The sequence below is a fragment of the Schistocerca gregaria genome, chromosome 11 (assembly GCF_023897955.1).
Source record: "Schistocerca gregaria isolate iqSchGreg1 chromosome 11, iqSchGreg1.2, whole genome shotgun sequence".
Lineage (NCBI taxonomy): Eukaryota > Metazoa > Arthropoda > Insecta > Orthoptera > Acrididae > Schistocerca > Schistocerca gregaria.
In genome coordinates this window covers 96,481,794-96,503,635 of record NC_064930.1, presented here as the reverse complement: position 1 = coordinate 96,503,635, position 21,842 = coordinate 96,481,794, and the positions used below count along the sequence as shown (strand labels likewise).

The window sequence follows — 21,842 nt, the reverse complement described above, 5'->3', positions numbered from 1 at the left end:
CTAAATGTACAGGACAATCTTTGTAAGTCTTTGAAACTCAATACTTTTGGCATTTAGTCCTAGGCTGATGCACTACCCCATCATAGGAGAGCTCTACACGGAGCATACACACAGTGCGTGCAGAGCTCACAAAGCTACTGCACTCAACACTGTCTTGAAGGCACACTTCATCCCTCAACACAACTTGTCACACAACAAGTAAATGACAAGTTTGTGCAGTAATTGTACTCTACTATATAGCAATTCATTATACCATCGTATTGTTTGCGAGTCATTCGTCAGAGGCCAACACAGGATTACACATCAAAATTTTCAAGTTTCGGTTCTTTCTTACTGATATCAATGCAAGGTACGATTATGCGAACTACCTTGCTTAGAGTTGGCAATAACCATAGTGCAAAAAGTGTAGTTCAACACCACTAAAGAGAGACTCAGAATACTGTTAATTATTAAAATTACAATACTTCGCAGCAACAGTCTATCCACATCGCCACCTTGACATTATGTACATTTTAGAATTGCGTGGATGGTTTCTTCAGTGACACTTCTTATAATTCAGATTTTTTTGTTAGTTTCACAAACTACCCCCACCTTAAGGACACACATTTCCTTCTAGAACTATGAGGGAAAGTCAAGTTCTAATAATCACCTAGTTAAAATTAATTATTTTTTAAAATAAAAATTAAAACTTTGTGAATACAGCTCATAAGCCAGATAGTACTTGCATCCTATGTAGATTTGACATTCAAGTTACACGATGCATTCATTCTCTGAGAATTTAATTTAGAACCAAGTGTTCTTTACTGACCCTGAGAAGATTTTCAACCAAATGAGCCTTTACAGCCAGTAGAAGGTTACATCTGAATGTGGATACCTGTATCATCAAATAGAGAAAGAGGGAAGTCTTTATATATATTAAAAAAAAAGCACATGCACTGTAATAAACACAAGTAGCAATCAGTTAGAAGAAATGGTTATTAACCGATCCGTAAAACCATGGTGTGGATTATCACTTAGTCTTTAATATTTACATCAATTTCGTTCTTCGCAAATGGAAATCTAAAGTAAACCAAGGAATTTAAGGTAGTGAATGATGAGAACTGAACATGCTTTTGTTTGGGGATGATATTTTTCAAAAGAATGGAGGTGACTTCCAAAGATCAATCTGCACAAGAAGAGAAACAATTGGAAATGACAATATTATAACAGAATTAATATTTTCAACATGAATGAAAAAGTTCAACAGTATCATGAGAATTGTAGACACGATTTCACAAGAATGCCAGGTCATTCAATGGGAAAAAAGAGACATTGGAAAACCTCTCACAAAAGATGGGCATGATTTTGTTCGAGAGTTCAGAACAGGCAACAGCCTAATAAGATGATGATTCTCTGAGGAACTGTCAAACAAGATGAACTTAGTTATGTGTTCCATTGATCAATCACACAGTAACAATTATGATGTGGAGTGTGTCAAGTGTGTAAGAAATGCACACATTAATCATGGTCTTTTTGTGCTTAAAAGCTTCATCACCCACCCCATTCCATTAAATGGCATAAAATGCATATATTATACCTAAAGATTTATTTATTCCTATTCACTAACTGATCTGTTGTAGTACAGAAGGAGTTGTCAAGAAAATATGATTTCAATTTATTTTTGAAACTATTACTGCTGTCAGACATTTTATTTCATCTGTTAATTTATCGAAAAGTTTTACAACAGTATATTTTCCACCTTCTGTGCCAACGATGGGTTAAACATAGTTTAAGTCTGTCGGTCTTCTGGTACTATAATCATGAATGTCACTGTTGTTTTTAAACTGGTTATGTTCTTGAGCACAAATTTCACTACAGAATAAATGTACCCATTGTAGTTAACAAGGGTAGGTCCCAGGAGAGAAATCAGATTTTTTAAACTATGATGTAGGTTAGGATCCCACGTATCACATCCTATTAACATTCATCATGGTGGTGTCTCATTTGTGGAGGAAGGGGGGGAGTCAGTTTTGTGGGATGATCTAGGGCATACAATTTTACTGACAAAGGTAATGTAGTGATTAGCATACTAGCATGACATTCTAAAGATTTACAGGTTCAAATCTTTTCAGTTGGTCTAAATCTTTTTAATTTTTAAATTTTTACTGAAATGACTTATCACTGTTTTTATTCAATTAATTGTCTTAAATGTCTTTAAATTTCTAACCCTTTGTCATGTTATTTTAACCATTGTGTTAAATACATTTTCAGCCATATTACTGCATTTACTATTTTGCACATTTATTTATAATCCCAAGTTTCATTTAAATCTGCAACTGCATTATTTTGTCCACAATGTCAACAGGAAAATTCTTGTACGATTAATGTATAAAAAATGTACACTTTGTACATAACAAAAAATATTTTTTGATATCATTGCACAGTCAATATAAACTGATTATTTTGTCTTGTTTTTTAACCAGTAGATAAGCATATTTAAATGCCTGAATATTGTGATAGGTAAAAAGTAATTAAAATCACATGCACGAAGTTCTAAATGAAAACAATGTTTGGGAGAAAAAATATGAGCAAATAAAGAGAATACGGTAAAACTTGCTAAAATTGGCACGTGTATAATTTGGCAATCTGCCCAAACCGTACAAGTATTTCAGTCAACACATTCAGTGCACTTTTAAATGCCAATATTTCGTATAAAGTGGAATGTGCCAAACATGGAAATGGAAAGCAAATCTTAGAACATACTTAATAATTCATTGAGTATTGCGGAAAAGAGCCTATACAGTACTACTGTATTGTGGTTTGTTAGTTATTCACGACTCTTCAAGGATGTTACTTTTATCACCTCTGTTAAAAGAGGCACAAAACAAAGATAAGAGGTCCAGCGCAGTGTTGCGCTGCTGGTGTGGACCTAAAACCGTGCCACTCTATGCAACGACGACCATACATCAAAGGAAACATCTCATTCATCAACACACTATCAACTTTCAAGTTTTCCTGATTTCTGACGCACGCCGTTGCATACCGAATCATTGTTGCGCATCTACCAACACACTGCTGCAATGTGCGCAGTGAAAGAGATGGGTATTTTTCCATTAAACATTGGTTTTACCCGGCGAGGTCATTATTTTCTGCCAGTTTCAGTTTACTGGTAGCACTTTAAGAGATACAGTAACATGATGTCAAAGAAAATGGTATATGTTGTTAACACTTAACAAAAAGTTTAATGTAATCGAGGCGAGAGAAAGATAAGCTCTCTGTGCGTTTCAAACGTGGCAAGTCACAAATTTATAAGATAAAGAAACAAGGATAAGATTCAGGGCGAATGAATGAAATGGAATGGGCTGATGAAAAGAAAGGCGAAGATGGCCGGAAATGAAGAAATTAACGAAACAGTGCGGGAATGGTTCATTGTGTGCGGACAAAAAACTTACCTTTATCTAGATCCACATTGCAGAGTGAGGCCCTGAAAGTCACTAAAGAGCTTGAAATTATCGAGTTTAAGGCATCCACAGGATGGCTGGACAGTTTCAAAGCTAGGCACAAAGTCGTGTGGAATGAAGTGTTTGGAGAAGCTAAGGATGTGCACGAAAGTGTAGCAACAGAATGGTAAACAATACAGTCCAACTTAACTCTGAATTCTGACCTGAAAAACATGTTCAATGCCGATGAAACGGGACTATTTTATTGTGCGCTGCCTTCAAAATCGCTAGCAATTCAAGGTGAAAAGTGCACTGGCAGAAAAATGTCCAAGAAAAGACTCAATGTACTGCTGTGTGGAAACATGTTAGGTGAAATTGAGAAGCCACTGGTGATTGGAAAGGTGGCAAAACCACATTGTTTCAAAAACAAATATGTCAGTAAGCTTCCAGTCACATGACGAAGCAACAAAATGGCGTGGGTGGTGAGTGGCCTTATGGAAGAAAGGCTGGTTTCTTTCAATGCCAAAATAAAGAGGAATTCACCAAGTTCACCTTTTCCTAGACAATGCAACCTGCCATCTGAAAGTAATATTGTCAAATGTGAAATTGTCTTGCTTCCCTCCAGATTCAGCCAGCTTCACACAACCCATGGACCGAAGGGGTTATTTACACATTCGAGACCCATTATAGATGATGACTGATGCTGCCTCTTATTCTTAGTGTTGAAGAAGCCAAAGGTGTGTGCTCTTCCACAGTCAGTTTCTGCAGTAAATTGGATTGGCTTGGCAATAAAGGAAACTGTAGCCAAACACAACAACAAAGTGGGGTTTGGGGGTCAAGAACAAGACACTTCTGTGGCTATCAAAGTTCAAGAAAATGCAGCAGCAATTGCTGAATTAATGAAAATGTGAAACATTTCATGTAGTGCAGATGATTGCATTTGAAGTGAAGACTTTCTTTCAAATTTTTTTCCAACAACCAACTCAATCAACTGTTTTCATTCAGTTGTTCTCATCGCTCGCTGCAGCCTCAACCTCAGTTCTTTACCGCTGGAAAATGCAGAGTACCATGGGAAAGTTAATAATCTCTCTTAATATGAATTCATGATCTAACAAGAAAAACTGTGTATACTAAAGTAGTGATCAGGATACCAAACAATTTTGTTTTCACTTTTCTTAAATGTGATTTAGTGAATAGAAAATAACTTGCTACATTTTGTGGTTCACAAAGTGTGTTCAATGGAACTGGATGTAGTTTCAAATTCATGAAAAGTCGTTCAAATTGCATTGGACATGACATTTCATTGCAGCCTAGTGATATGTCCAACATTTTAATAATTACTCACTTTGAAAGCAATTAACATGTTCACCATGAAAATATGTGCTAGATTGAAATAAAAAAAAAATGTAGTACGCAGTAGTTAAATGGGAACTGAAAAAACTTAAGATAATGTAAGTAAATATGGAAACTTAAAAAGAGAGACGTCCATGGGTGGGACAGACTGTTAGAAACTGTCTATAAGCTCATGTACGTTAGGTACGGTCCCAGGTATTTCATTCTGCAGCCATTCACTCTGGTGGGCACTCATTTTCGAGTAATTGACGAAAAAAAAAAGTCTTATTTTGTGTAATGTTCTAGAACCTTAAAATAGTCAGCTCTATTTCAGATACATAATGGTGTAGTGGTTACATTATGGTGTAGTGGTTCACATACAAGCCTGATGTGCAGAAGACTGTGGATCCAAATCTCACGAGATGTGAAAACTTTGTATTTTTAAATAGTTATCGAAATGACTATCATTTTTATTCAATTAATTTGTTTAATTTCTTATTGATGTCACATCAGTGTAATCATCGTACAGTAAAACTTGCTCAAAACAGAATCGCCTGGGACTAAAATAATTTTCCAAATTGGACAAGTTTTCGGATTACACAAATCTGACTGGGCTACGTAAAATTTGTCAGGTATCGTGCACAAAAGTGCAATAAATTTTTTTAATTAGGCATATATTGTATTTACGTACCTTCACTCCAGCACAGTCGATGTTCATTTACTGTGCATTGGACAACAGAACACTGGACTGTTACACTAATTGATAAATAACACAGCATTTCTCTATTTTTATGCTCAAAGTTTAAATTTGTTTATTATTGTAAGGTACATACATATTATTCCCATGTTTATTTGCTTTACATTTCCCTTTTTTCGCCACATATCAAGGAGGGACACTTTTTTTAATTTCCTGTTTCCAACAAGTTGGGAGAATTTGTGTGTGCTGTAAATTGCATATATCGTTTATGCATGCAATGACTACTTCAAGCGTATTAATTTTTCTAGGAACATCATTTTGCTCTTCATCATCATCATCATCATCTGTGCCAAAAAATTTTTTTTTTTCTAAATATGTTGTTGAAGTCAATTGACTTTACATATCTGTTGAATTATTCATTCATTCTTTCGAGTGAAACCAGTCAATTGGTTGTAGGTTTTACGCATCAATGCGATTTTTCTTCATTTCTTTCATGTGAAACCAGTCTGAGGCAGCAACCGAAATGCGTTATTCATTTTTTTTTTGTTTTGAAGTGAAAGCAGTCCTTAGTTTTCCGTTGGTCAGAGCTTGCATTTTTTGTTTCATTCAGATGAAAGCTTGATTGGTGCTTTTGCTGAGCGAGTTATCCATCTATTCTTCTGCGTGAAACCAATCTATTGGCACTTTTATCAGGTGACGCAAAGCACTGGTATGTAATACGAACTGGGATACACATATCCACAGATGCCTGCGAAGACAAGCAATAGACACATGCATTTCATTATGTATTAAAAGATTAATTATTCTTTCCACCATTTAAAACTGATAGTTAGATGGCTGTGCAACAAACTGTTCTATGTGCGATTAACACTTAACTAAATTAAATTACGGATAATGCTGATACATGGTGAAACAATGCTCTGGTGGGCAGAATGAGATTTTCACTCTGCAGCAGAGTGTGCACTGCTATGAAACTTCCTGGCAGATTAAAACTGTGTGCCGGACCGAGATTCGAACTCGGGACCTTTGCCTTTCGCGGGCAAGTGCTCTACCACCTGAGCTACCCAAGCATAACTCCCGCCCCATCCTCAGCTTCTGTTTAAGTTTGGAAGGTAGGAGACAAGGTACTGGCAGAAGTAAAGCTGTGAGGATGGGGCGTGAGTCATGCTTGGGTAGCTCAGATGGTAGAGCACTTGCCCGCGAAAGGCAAAGGTCCCGAGTTCGAGTCTCGGTCCGGCACACAGTTTTAATCTGCCAGGAAGTTTCTCTAGTGGGCAGCTTGCGGGTTTAAATCATCTCGGGGTATGACTGTGCAGTGCATTTGACCTGCAGTCATTGCACAGTGGCAATGGCAGCAGTCCACATACGCAGAGGTGTGTTGGTGCATGTCAGAGTACTGTGCAACGAGTAAGTGTGCAGACATTTTCAGATGTACTAATGGTGACTGTGTGTTGAAAATGGCTCAAAGAACACATATTGATGACGTTATGAGGGGGGCAGAATAGTAGGGCGACTGGAGGCTGGTCAGACACAGGTCATAGCACGGGCCCTCCGTGTGCCACAAAGTGTGATCTCAAGATTATGGCAACGATTCCAGCAGACAGGAAAGGTGTCCAGGTGCTACAGTACGGGACGTCCACAGTGTACATCACAAGAACACCAATATCTTACCATCAGTGCCCACAGACAGTCCACAGAATACTGCAGGTAGCCTCGCTCAGGACCTCACTGCAGTCACTGGAACAGTTGTCTCCAGACACACAGTCTACAGACGACTGAACAGTAGATGACATTCCGACATAGCCTCAGGATAACCAGCCACGATGAAACTATTCCATCTGGTGTGCAAGATGCACGAGACAGGTTAAATGTACTCAGACTTCAAGACATGTAATAATTCCAATTCCAAAGAGAGCAGGTGGCAACAGGTGTTGATACTACCAAACTATCAGTTTAATAAGTCATAGTTGCAAAATACTGACAAATTCCTTACAGAAGTAAGAAAAAACTAGTAGAAGCCAATTTCAGGTAAGATCAGTTTGGATTAAAGAGAAATGTAGGAACACAGGAGGCAATAGCGACCCTACTACTGACCTTAGAAGAGATTTTGACAATGTTGACTAGTACATGTTTTTAAGTTCTAAAGGTAACAGAGATAAAGTACTAGGAGCAAAAGGCTGTAGACAACTTGCACATAAACCAGACAACAGTTAGCTGAGGGGTATGAAAGAAAAGCAATGGTTGAGAAGGAAGTGATACGGGGGTTGTAGCCTATCCCTGATGTTATTCAATCTGTACATTGAGCAAGCAATAAGGAAAACGACAAATTTGGAGTAGGAATTAAAGTTCAGGGATAAGAAATGAAAACTTTGAGGTTTCCCGATGACATTTTAATTCGGTCAAAGACAGCAAAGGACCTAGGAGCAGTTGAACAGAGCTGATAGTGTGAATTCGATTAGGAAACAAGACACTAAGTAGTAGATGAGGTTTGCTATTTGGGCAGCAAAATAGATGTGATAGCCAAAGTTTAAGCTGAAACAAGAAGCTTTTAAATGTGGTGTTACTGGAGCATACTGAATATCAGATCGGTAGAACACTTAACTAATGAGGAGGTACGGAGGAGAACTGGGAAGAAATGAAACTTGTGACAACCCAACTAGAAAAAGGAATCAGTTGATAAGATACATTTTGAGACATCACAGGCTCACCATAGTACTGGAGGAAAGCATTGGGGGAGAGGGGGGAGGGGGTTAAAAATCATAGATGAAGTCCGAAAGATCAATCCAGGAAGCAGATTCAGATGGATGTAGGTTGCAGCAGTTATTGGGAGATGAAGTCTGCACAGGATGGGGCAGGGCAGAGAACGGCACCAAATCAGTCTTCAGACTGAAGAGCACTACAACAAAATATTATACGCAACCCGTGGTCTCCAATGGCTCATTATGTAATTTCATATCGTTTGATTTCTTACCACATTGATCTTTGTGTCTGTAATGAACTTAAAACACCTGGAACAATAATTCAAATGCTGAGAGTATGCAATGTAGGTTTTGTTTGGAGACAAACACTCATTGTACTTACTGTTGACAATAGTAATGCCCACTTTGCTCTTAAACTTGCATTCAGTACTGCTTGGATGTGTATGGGGATTGTTTTCCACTACAAGATCAGCTATATGTCAACAGCGAGTCCTGCAAGACCGATACATTTACAAATGAAGTGTTGGCCAAACTGTACCTCATACACAAGTTCACCTAATGCAATATAAGAGCAGCAAGACAACGCAATATGGGGTTATTCCCACAGTGATAATAACTATATCATAGTTGTTTTATCATTGTTGTGTGTTCATTTTCCCCAGAATTCATCTTAGTTTATGTATGATGTATGTACATAAGCATCAACATACTTGTCAACATCTGTTATAAATGGTTCAAATGGCTCTGAGCACTATGGAACTTAACTTCTGAGGTCATCAGTCCCCTAGAACTACTTAAACCTAAGGACATCACATGCATCCATGCCCGAGGCAGGATTCGAACCTGCGACCGTAGCGGTCGTGCAATCCCAGACTGTAGCGCCTAGAACTGCTCGGCCATCCCAGCTGGCAACATCTGTTAATATTAGGTAAGTTACCTGAATTAATCTGTTTTAACTTTTATAGTGAAAATGTGTCAAGTATGGGACAGTGTGTTGAGTATGGAATGAATGTAGATATCAGGTTACAGTACAGATCAATCTGTTCCCACAACCTTTATTTCACATTTACATTTGTTGGTGTTACCAACTAATCTGAAATACCACCTACCAATTTGACCTAGACCTTGGGTTATGCTACAGAATATTATGTCATGGAGTGCTAAATTTCAGGGCAGGATCACTGTTGTGCAGGTAATTACACTGAAACACAGGAAACTTGTGCAATAAGCTAAATAAATCACAAGTATGTCGTTAGCCAGCTGTGAGCCACTTGAGACCCCAGGTATCCCATATGCAAATAGAAAATATCCATGAACAAACTCAGATAAACTGTCTGTGTTGTTGAGGTCCGCCCTCTATGTACACAGGATGAACATTAATAAAACCAACAAACCGCTCAGGCAGATTCTTGAGTGGCAATAGAAGAAAGAAGGTCCTAAGAACAAGAGTCTGGAAATGTGTGCGTGCAACAACAACAAATCATCCTGGAACAATATACAGAGCTGTGACCCATCTAAATCTTAACAGATGTTCAAAGTGCTTTCACAGGATGCAATTCACACATTCACACGTTACATCATGGAGTGCCACACTCTTTTGCACATTCCAGCCACTCTCCAAACAGTGTCACAGGTGTTGTGAACACACTGTTGAAGGATCCGTACATCAAGAACTGGTTTAGCATACATTACGCTTTTCAGATGCTCTCCAGGGTAAAAATCCAGGGGGTTTAAAGTAAGTCCAGTGATCTAGAAGGCCATGCTACACCACCTCTACATCCCATTTAACACCCAGGAAAGTTGATGCTGACATGTCTACGACTAATGCAGAAGTAGGGTGGTGCTCTATCATGCAGAAACATCATAACCTGTCATATTGCCAAAGGCAAAGGTAGACTATTCCATTTACGTTCCTCTGTTGTGCAGCGCAGAAGTGGCTCAATTAGGAGGTCACAAGAATCCGCGCCCGCGCCAGTTGCAGTCACTGCATGTGATGGGGATAGTAGTAGTAGTCATGCAGGACACAAATAATTGTACTTTGCTTACACCACACTGGCAGGCCACTCATGGAGCTTGTACTAGGTTTCTTCTCTACATCCTGTAGAACTTAGTCTTTCAAGTCCAGTGCAGGCACAGTTCACTGACTCCCTGCACATTCGTCTTTCTCAAACAGCCCATGATCACACAAATGCCTAAAAAGAGGTACCTGTTTTTGTATAGCCATGCTGCCCCTCTACTGTCTCCATCCACCTGGCCGTACACAAACGCAGTCTCTGCTAGTTCCCGGCACAAATACTGGACCATTCTGCTGCTTGGTGTACATTGTGTCAATCAAGGAGCTCCCTCACAAGAAAATCGGAATTTAGACATTTCCGAAAGTGGATGAGTAGTAATCTGTATCTTTTTTTAAATGGTGAACTCCTTTTTTAAAATTAAAATAATTAGCTACTCATAACTACTGTACTGAAATTTATCTTATCCATAGGTAACAAAACTTCCCTACAAGGTTATTTGAATATGAATTGCATTATATATATATATATATGTTAACTATTAATTCATCTATAAGTCAATATAATATATTTAATTTTAACTTACAAAACCAGATTCTACTTTGCGTTATCCCACCCATACCAAGTCCTCATCCCATCCATGACGGTATTTGACTGCTACTTTTATAGGTCCTTTTGCTTTTATTGATGTTTCATCACAGAGTATTGCTTCAATATAGCGAATTTAGTGTTTTCTAAAGAAAGGAAGTGCAAAATTCACAGAGTTCTTGTAAAATGTTGGTTCAATGTTATATCCATTCGCTGTCCCACCTTTGGGAAGGTTATAAGTATGATTAACTGTTCACTTTGCAAACTTCTGATCTTCATATTTAAATGGAAGGTAAAACTACTATTCATACAATCAAGTTTCAACAGAGAAGTAAGCCTTATTCTACTAATTAAAAGATTACATCAATGACTGCAGATTTGGCTGCATGGTAACAGTATCTGCTAGAACACAGTAGTGGACACCAGAAGATCCTAAGGAAGATCCCAGCAGAGGGGCCGAAATGTCGATCGTTTTAGATGAAACATGACGCGGCCTAATAACCCAGAACATTTTAACTTCAGTGACAACAGCCACAAAAGCCTGCAAACTTACATAAGTTAATGGTATATCCATACAAGGTCACTTTCCTCATGTGCAATCACAGATATCTGGGAATGGAAGGACAGGCACAAAAGGTTCTGCAAAGAACACATGTAAGCATGGACATTCCCATGAACATACACTGCCTCATTACCCAAGCCGTCTACTGTGGATCCCCTTCTTTTCTTGGGAGCTTCTGCTGGGTCTGCTAAGATGAGGAAAAAAATTGCAAAAGCTACTGCAGGTCAAGAAGTAGCTAAATAACAGAGGGACAAGAAATAAAAAGTGATTATATTTTGTTTGCAAATTTCATGAGGTGGTCACAGCAAGATTTTAGTCTTTTCTGCTGTGGAAGCTGTAGCACTAAGTCTGGCAATTTTTCATTAGCTAGTACCCTTTATTTCAAATTTCAAAACAAAGCATTTCAGTAATTATTTCTGAAACTGAGAAATATTTAACAAAGAGTCTTACTCATGAGAAGCTTAACTAACTTTCAGTGTCTCATTTGTATTTTATTTTATAAAATATGTTTACTCCACTTTAATCATGAAAGATTACATTTAGGAATTGCTTAGGTGCCAAAACCCATTAGAACCAAGGTTCTGTGCTCGAATTTCGTATCTTTCATTTAAATATCTAATAGTTTGTTGCAGAGCAACACAGACCCTATCATTTCTTTTCTTCAGACTTGTGTTGTTAAGCCACCAAAGCTCAAATATTCATCCACAGTTGTCATACACACTTTTCATAAATTTCTGGCTTCTAATTCCCTTTTTTTTGCATTTTGAAACTTACAGTAACTTTTTATGATTGGAGCCTTCTACCTGACAACTGATACCCAGACCACCAAATTCCAAATTTTTATTCAAATCTTCTTTGGTGACTGCATTCTATGTGGCTGTTTTTTTTTGTCTGTAAGCATCTACAAAATTAAACGGGCTTCCTTTTGATTCAACAGGTACCAACGCAGAGAAATTGCCTCTCAGCATAACCTTAACACATTACACAATGAAACACACAGGCCCCACCTGCCAGTCATCTGCTGAATAAGCACAAAGATTCCTACTAAAACAAAGGTGGGAAGGAATGTGCATGCACAGCCCCCATTTCTAGGTAAGCATGCACACAGAAACACACAATCGTAGTTGTGCTATTGGAAACTTGGGCATACACGCATATTGGAACAGAAAAAAAAGGCATGGAATGGACAACTCATGGGTAGAATGAAATTTTCACTCTACACCGGAGTGTTCGCTAATATGAAACTTCCTGGCAGATTAAAACTGTGTGCCGGAGCGAGACTCGAACTCGGGACCTTTGCCTTTCTCGGGCAAGTGCTCTACTCGCGGAATTAAAACTGTGAGGACGGGGCGAGAGTCGTGCTTGGGCAGCTCAGTCGGTAGAGCACTTGCCCGCGAAAGGCAAAGGTCCCGAGTTCCAGTCTCGGTCCTGCACATAGTTTTAATCTGCCAGGAAGATTCAACTTATGGGTAGGTCTACAATGCGAAGTAGCAATATATTTTAAAAAACTGATTACATCTTACAGAATATGAAAATAACTAACCTGCACATCTGCGTTGGTTTCAAAACTGTAATCCACTAGATTCTTATTGAACCCCCAGTTGTAGAACACTGTCAAAATATCGTCCAGCATCAAGGGCGGCTCAAATCGGCACGCACACAGGGCGTGGTAGAAGCGCCTGACTGCGACTGCGTCATCGCAGACTGACATCTGGTAGAAGAGGAACTTGGGGAAGGTGTCTGCAACAGCACACCGATGCACGTGGGTCTGCTGGGCGAAGACCTCGACGTGTGGTAAGACCTGCTGCCAGGTGCCCGGGCCGGTCAGATGCTCGCAGTACTTGCAGTGCGCCGCCCCCACCTCAGGGAAGCATGACAGCGACAGGGTGTCCGCAGAGAAGACACGGAAGCAGTCTCGCGCGCACACGACCTCTTCCGGTGGCTTCCAGGAGGCGGCATCGATTGTGCAGCTCTCCTGAATGTCACTCGGCCCACTCTTGCAGATACTCTCCACCAGCGAATCCACTTCCTTTTTATCATCTTCGGTGACGCGCTTTTCTTTTTCCTCCAAATATTTGTCGAAATTGGCGATCAGCTCCTGCATCTTGGCAGAAAGCTCGTCTTCCCTCTGTCTCCTCGCAAGGATTGTCGAGGTGTCCTCTACTTCGATGTCCTCGACATCTGAATACATACTGGTAGCTAAAACAGAAAAATGTTTCATTCAGGAGTAATGTTACTAAAACTGTTTTGCCAAAAACTCATTACAACCAATTTTTTAACACCCACGCCTGAAATATTGCATGTACCGAGCCAAGATGAAGATCAGTATTGTAATGGAAATATACTGAGAAAGTCTAAGGGCACGTATTTTGGAATGTATACTATTTTGTACCTTTTTATTACATTTTCTTTACATAAGAGCCTTAACTGAAATTCCAAATGTGAGATTCGAAAATTTTACTGTATTACCCTACGACGGTTATAGAGGTGGCCTCGCATGTTCATTTATAATTTCAAACCGATGACATACAGACAGACCATCAAAGGGTGCGTAGTGACACACAGTCACTCAGATGTTGAGAAAGCTTCCTGAACCTGTCTAATCGCACATTTCGCGTTTAAAAGAAAAAAGGACCTGAAAGCTCCAGTAAGACACATGATTATTTTCTAAAAAGAAAATCTTTCAATAGTGTTCAAAAAGAATTAAATTACTATAGCAGTAACTCATTTCTGTTAAGCACAAATAGAAGAAATATTTCTATTTCACGAACACAACAAGCACTTTTGGAACTGTTACGTCACAATCTCATCTAGTGTGAAACATTTGGCAACAAGTTCAGCACAGATCTAAGAAAACATTGTTTATGGCTGGTAACCATTAAAATGCCACTATATGATGCCAGTATATGTTCTGACAAACTTTGAGTAGCAGACTCCAGTAATTTTTGAACTTTCTACACCCTTAGAAGAAAGACGAGTGCCTCTGGAATGAACAAAGTGAGAATTATAAAATTCCAACTTAAAAACATAGTCCCATTGAAGTGTAAGTAACGACTTCATACAAGCAATAAGTTCCAGAATGAAACTTTCACTCTGCAGCGGAGTGTGTGCTGATATGGAACTTCCTGGCACATTAAAACTGTGTGCCAGACTGAGACTCGAACTCTGAACCTTTGCCTTTCATGGGCAAGTTTCAAGAAATAAGTTACTACCTGTATCTGTTGATGACAAACTACAATCATCATCTCCACATACAAATTTCGTCAAGTGGCTAATAAATGTGAACATGCACATTGTGCGAAAATTCATTTGTGTATATGTGAAACGGGGAGGCTGGACACTGCATTTCTACAAGACAAGGCATCCGATAATAGTTCATCCCCGGTCGTCACTTGCTGGGTCAGCAGTAGCTCCATGGAGGTAGGCCCTTTCCCGGAGACACACAGCACTCCAGACACTGGTGTTGATAAAGGGATGAAATCACGAGAACAGCTCAGTGTCTTTGACGTTCCATTTAATGACAAATGTATTACAAAGTTATTTTGAATTAATACATACAATATCATGAAAAGGATACACGGCTACTCCCCATATACGGAGATGCTGAGTCGCAGCCAGGCACAACGAAAAGACTAACAAACATGTTAGCTTTCAGACAGAAGGCCTTCTTCTGAAATAGACAACATAAACACACATTCACACAAAAACACCTCTACCACATGCATGACCACTGCATCTGGCTGCAAGCAACAGCTGTCTATCCTTTTCATAACAGTGTCAATATTCCATCACAGATTTTTCACTGTTTGAGTTAATATATAAAATTTCATAAAAAAGATATATCTTTATTCGGTGTATTCGAGAGAGAGTTTGAACTTAAGTTTTCAGCCTCAAGATTTCAGTCAATGGAGACGTCAACATCAAGAATAATCATGGCACATGAGTAAGTCAAAAAGGATCTCATGTGATCATATGACAATCTTTTTATTTTTTATTATTATTATTACTATTTCTATTATTAGTCCTGTGGATAAAATCTGTACAGTAGCTTGTACAACTGACGCGTTAAGTCAATACAAAAATGCATATTACAACATATACACAAGGAATATACCGCATTTCCAAAAAAATTAGCTAAGAGGTCTTTAAAACAGCAGGCATTAACACTATAATGCAGATTGTATTATTTTTACTTGGATAACAAAGGTTTTAATTACACAACTTCATGTAGTTTATCAGCTTATGTGCTGCAGGAGTGGACAAAATGACATATGCTCAAACAGTAACAGTTTCTAACTTGTTTACTTTAATTTCTACAGAAGGCATAAGACATGCATGAAATTATCCTAAGTGGTGACTGTTTTGATTTACTTTTGTTTACTAAGACAAGTCAGATTCCAAAAATTCCTGGATGGCATAAAAACAGTATTTTATTCAGAGATTTTACATGCATTTTAAATTTTTTCACTTCTCAAATTCCTTTTATTGATACTGCCAGGTGATAGCATAATTCTATTCCCATACATTTAACACCATTACTGTTTGTTGGATGGGCGAATTAGTCTTAAAGAGGTTTTTGAACTTTTGTCATGAGGTGGTGAACTATACCTCTGAAGTTTGTTAATGCTTTCCTTAGTGGAATTTATTTCTAGTATGTATTGGCATGGAAGGGGTAATATATGTGGCTTCTTAAATAGTGGCTCGCACATTCTCTTTGGTGTTCGAATAAAATTGTTCTGACTACTTTCTTTTGAAGTTTCACTAACTTAGCAAACTAAGACCCTCACACAAAAAAAGTATTGAGTGGAAAAGATCATAATACTTAACACTGTACTAATGCTTAAACATTCCTTATGGATTTGATCATAAAACACGAGTTTTGTGCTAGTTAAATCAATGTGCTTTCTACAAGTAATGATGTTAATTAAGGCTTCTGTACCCTACAAATTTTAAATCCAAATCTAACTATGAATTAGCTGAGGTAGAACGCACAACACCATACAGAAATTCAGTGGCATGCTTAATACTATCAGAAGCATTCTAGAGAGGTCTCTCCTAATAGTAAGCAACCAAATTTTATCAGGTCCCAAGAAAACAAAGGGTTAGTAAGTGAACATGTATAAGACAGGTGGATCAACAACTGCAGCTTCCCCTACCACATTTGTCTGTGTCAATTGTGACAATACTTCTGTAAAGCAAGTGATGTAAATGTTTGTCACTAGCTTTGTGCCACACTAACATTAAAACAGCACTGTATATTACTTATGTAAGACGTGTTAACTAAAGTATACTGATTACACCTACATTGTAACTCGTTTCTAAGATAAATTCAAACAAATTTCATGATTGTATTGGGAATGACATAAAATAATCTCTTCCAGCACCTTCATGCAGCTGAACTGTGCAAGACATGCAAAGTGACTTAGAAGCCTCCACATTTTGAATACAATGTTTCATCTGTACAGAATGAGGTAGTTTAACCTACGTACACATTAACTTCAGTGTGCAAACAAACATTCAAGGAGTCACAACCGTAACAGCACTTATTTATGCCGCCTCTGAACTATGGGAGACTATACAAGCAATTAAAGGTCTCCATACAAAACAAAGTATTCAGGTTAATTTCATTCACCAGAACAAAAAATGCCTTTAAGTGACACAATCAATCTTCAACATTCGTTTATCAAGAAGGCATCTCCAGCTACAAAAAAAAAGTTATGTTTATCAAGGCACATGTGTGCTGGTAAGTTTTATACTGGAGAGCAGCCTATGTCACGGTGGTGACTAAGGTGGGGAAATAACATGATATGCCAGAACTGTGGTCAGCAAGAAGCCACAACATTTTAACTGCATGAATATACCTTATGTTAGTCTAAAACAAATAGTTCGCAAAACTATTCAATTTTAGTGTGTTGCCACACCAACAGGATTATAATGACGTAATGTCACTTATTCTGAAAAAATGCAGTTCCTGTATTATTTATACAAGATGTGTGAAGTTTCTAGTGTGTTACAAACTTAATATACTACCTACATTTTCACAGTTCAACACCGAATTGGCAGAGTAATGTGCATTTGTTACACCCATAACAAAGAGGCGTACTGGTAATCCAATTACCACTATGTACATGACACGTTTGTGGTTGTGGCTTCTTCAATTGTAAGTTCAGGGATCATCCATTATCGACATTAAACATTTATGTGATTTATTCTAAATGTATCGCTCCAAACGCGTCCACATGTGCAGCCATAAGCACAAAATGATCCACTACTGAAGCGCCGATTCAGACGTTTTACAACTATGAATGAAATAAAACATTCAGTCACATTATAGCCTATACGTACCGCTCTATGACAGTGTGACACTTAACAGAACTCCACTCTACATCCACAATACATACGAACAATGTCACCAAGGACTTGGCAACTAGTACGAACGGAAGGCAATACTTTTCAGTCCATTTCTATGCACTCAACATTAACAATCTACCAAACATTATTACCGCTAACAATCTTACTCAGAAATACTATGAATTTGTTCAGTAAGATATCACTATCCACGGTAGAAAACTGAAATTTAGAAATACAAGGATGCAAAAAAAAAAAAATCCTTCATGACGTTCTCTAATACGATTTAGAAGGGAACGAGTACCGGTTTCAAACTGCAAATATACTATAACCTATACTTGCACGTTTACATTAACGTCATTACCTGTAACTCAAACAGCTTCGTCGCTGATGGACTAATAAATGGAATGCTCCAGTTAATGTTTGTGCCACGACAGTTACTTGACATTCACAATCATTACTTGATATTCACAATCGTTGGCGTCCCTATGTCACAAATGTTCCCCTTCCAACCTAATCTAATCCTAAACGTAAATCTGTCAACGCGTTTGAGGGTGGGTTCAAAAAACATAAATAAAACGTGGACAACACAAGCATATCGTAGTTATGAACTGAACATTTTTATTCGTATTACTAAGCAAAAGGATGAAACACTAGAGAAGTTCACAAGCGATTTAAGTTATTGGCATATATTAGCTTCATATCCACCACACTGAAACGTAGACAAAAAGCGGATCCATAATCAAAATTATGAAACTTTCCCTACCATACACTTATAAGACGCTATTCACAAATTACAATTATACTCGCCGTGTGGATTTATCTTGTCTTCTGCGTACTAGAAAGCGTGGTATTTTATAACATATCACAGATCGCAATACCATAAAGAAACATCGATTTGTTAACCTCTCACAACTATAACTCTCTCGCGCACTTTTTACAATTACACTTGCGGCACTTCACAACAATCCCCATTTGACTTCCCTCCTAAATTTGGCCAAAGATCCCAATCTAGTTTGCCTCTGACATCTTGTCATTTCAATGTCGATCAGAAACTAGATCTATAGTAAATCTCGACGATCTTCTCGAAGTGTTACTCAATTCGAAAATTGATGTCTTTAATTATGTTGGACAGAAAATCACAGAGCGAAATACTGTAGATTGGAGTACAAATAAGTTATTGGTCCTTTCTTTACTGCAACCAAAAGTTAAAACAAAGATATAATTTTATAATGTCACGGAACACAGCCGCATACTGGATGAAAATAAGTATCTGGCGCACTCACACCGCGAAAAGTGAAAATGAAACCAATTAAAAAAAAGAAGAAAAAAACTTGCTGTCAACACTCCCAGTCTTGTTTTATTGAGTTTGTTTTGAGATCATTAACAGAACTGTTTAATATGAATTTGTCTCTAGTTAAAGGTTTTGTGATAAGTCTGCCGACTGTTTATTAGAATAAATATAATAAACTTCAGTCTCATTATTTTTAACATGATCACGTGTACAAAGGTATTTAATGTCAATGTCCTCGGTATCTTTGTGATCTTCTTTGTTTTTAATCGGGTGAATAGCACTTTGATTGTTAGCATGGATGTTGTTGGTTTGTCTAACTGAAAACCGAGTTCATTGAGAAAACCACGCAACCAAATATCTTCAGCAGCAGCATCTGAAGCTACTATGCACTCGGCCTCCTATGTTGATCTGCTTACACATTTCTGTCGACGTGAACACCATGTCACAGGCTCGCCTGCTAACAAATTCACATTGCCTGTCGTTGACCGACGAGTGTCAAGGTCACCAGCGAAGTCGGCATCTGAGTAGACCAGCAAAGTCGGCAACTGAGTAGACCACCAGTCCAGTAGAGTCAGCTTTGCATCTTATGGTCACGTCCCTGGACGGCTATAGGTACTTCATAATCCTCTAACAGTCAGAGAGAGTCCCTTTAGTCAGCCATAGTGCCAGTAGTGACAGTGTCGCCCTAACCGCCGTCTGCTTCACGTGTGCTGTGCAGCGTGCTACCTTAATTTAAGTATTAACTGTATTTTTCTTACTTGTCACTTCTTCTTCTGCGTGTTTTTGCTTTTAGGAAGCTTTAATAGTCGAGTGCTATTAAGTGTTCAATAGATCTCGTGTTTGTTTTGAATACAGTCAGAGAGTCCCTTTAGTCAGCCATAGTGCTAGTAGTGCTAGTGTTTGTTTTGAATACAGTCCAGAGACAGGTAGTGCTATTTTCCTTGTTTTCTACAAGAAGTGGTTAGCAATCACAGTTTAGTCAATAATCAACCGCCTTTAGTGAATTAGCAGTCTATTTAAAAGTTTATTAACACTCTATAGTAAATTGATTTCTTAGGATGGATAGGATGTGTGGCTGCTGTGTACGGACGCAGGAGGAGCTGGCCACTCTTCGCAAACAGCTGAGCGTGTTGATGGCCGCGGTCAGCCGTCTTCAGGCTGCTGCCTCGGAGTGCAGCGACAGTGGGGAGTCTGGTGCGTCGCAAGGTACACCCCAGGTGTTACATGCTTCACCCACTGTCCCTGCTGTCGAGACATCTTCGCGGGTACCGGGCGCGGTTGGGCCACCCTCTCCCCAAGGGGAGTGGCGGGTTCAGCGGCGTTCGCGGCGCACGAGGCGGAGGGTCAATGTGGAGGCTGGCCGTGTGGCATCGTCCGCTCTGCCTGTGAGTGGACATGTGGCTGCTCCTTCAGCAAGGTCCGAGCAGGCACACGGGGGGAGTGGTTTATTAGTTATTGGGAGCTCCAACGTTAGGCGGGTGATGGAGCCCCTTAGGGAAATAGCGGAAAGGTCGGGGAAGAAGGCCAGTGTTCACTCTGTCTGCTTGCCGGGGGGTCTCATCCGAGATGTGGAGGAGGCCCTACCGGCGGCGATAGAGAGCACTGGGTGCACCCGACTGCAAATTGTTGCTCATGTCGGCACCAATGACTCCTGCCGTCTGGGTTCAGAGGTCATCCTCAGTTCGTACAGGCGGTTGGTGGAGTTGGTGAAGGCGGAAAGCCTAGCTCACGGGGTGGAATCAGAGCTAACTATTTGTAGTATCGTTCCCAGAACCGATCGCGGTCCTCTGGTTTGGAGCCGAGTGGAAGGCTTAAACCAGAGGCTCAGACGATTCTGCGGAGAGCTGGGGTGCAAATTTCTCGACCTCCGCTATCGGGTGGAGAAATGTAGGGTCCCCCTGAATAGGTCAGGCGTGCACTACACGCCGGAAGCGGCTACGAGGGTAGCGGAGTACGTGTGGAGTGCACATGGGGTTTTTTTAGGTTAGAGAATTCCCTCCCTAGGCCCGACAAGACGCCTCCTCAGACGCGACAAGGCAGGAGTAGGCAAAATGCAACAAGGAATAACAATATTAATGTGCTAATAGTAAACTGCAGGAGCGTCTATAGAAAGGTCCCAGAACTGCTCTCATTAATAAACGGTCACAACGCCCATATAGTACTAGGGACAGAAAGTTGGCTGAAACCACATGTAAACAGTAATGAAATCCTAAACTCAGATTGGAATGTATACCGCAGAGAGAGGCTGGACAGTGAAGGGGGAGCGTGTTTATAGCGATAAGAAGTGCAATAGTATCGAAGGAAATTGACGGAGATTCGAATTGTGAAATGATTTGGGTGAAGGTCACGGTTAAAGCAGGATCAGACATGGTAATTGGATGTCTCTATAGGCCCCCGGGCTCGGCAGCTGTTGTGGCTCAGCACCTGAAGAATAATTTGGAAAATATTTCGAGTAGATTTCCCCACCATGTTATAGTTCTGGGTGGAGATTTTAATTTGCCGGATATAGACTGGGAGACTCAAACGTTCATAATGGGTGGCAGGGACAAAGAATCCAGTGAAATATTTTTAAGTGCTTTATCTGAAAACTACCTAGAGCAGTTAAACAGAAAAGCGACTCGTGGCGATAACATATTAGACCTTCTGGTGACAAACAGACCCGAACTATTTGAATCAGTTAATGCAGAACAGGGAATCAGCGATCATAAAGCGGTTACTGCATCGATGATATCAGCCGTAAATAGAAATATTAAAAAAGGTAGGAAGATTTTTCTGTTTAGCAAAAGTGACAAAAAGCAGATTTCAGAGTACTTGGTGGCTCAACACAAAAGTTTTGTCTCAAGTACAGACAGTGTTGAGGATCAGTGGACAAAGTTCAAAACCATGGTACA

General features: G+C 39.3%; 1 protein-coding gene across 6 annotated transcripts in view; it reads right to left on the bottom strand.

The window, feature by feature from the left end:
- LOC126294978 (uncharacterized) overlaps positions 1-18,955 on the bottom strand; it is a 59,409-nt gene extending 40,454 nt beyond the window's left edge. The window contains exons 1-2 of one of the 6 annotated variants that reach the window (XM_049987208.1): positions 18,022-18,955; positions 12,853-13,508 (exon numbers count right to left, since the gene is read on the bottom strand). In XM_049987208.1, coding sequence (XP_049843165.1) covers positions 12,853-13,500 — 648 coding nt within the window. In that variant the 5' untranslated portion in view covers positions 13,501-13,508; positions 18,022-18,955. Of the gene's footprint in view, positions 1-12,852; positions 13,509-17,343 lie in introns of all 6 variants that reach the window. The other 5 variants (XM_049987212.1, XM_049987213.1, XM_049987209.1 and 2 more) reach the window with 5 other exon arrangements.
- Positions 18,956-21,842: the final 2,887 nt, after the last annotated feature.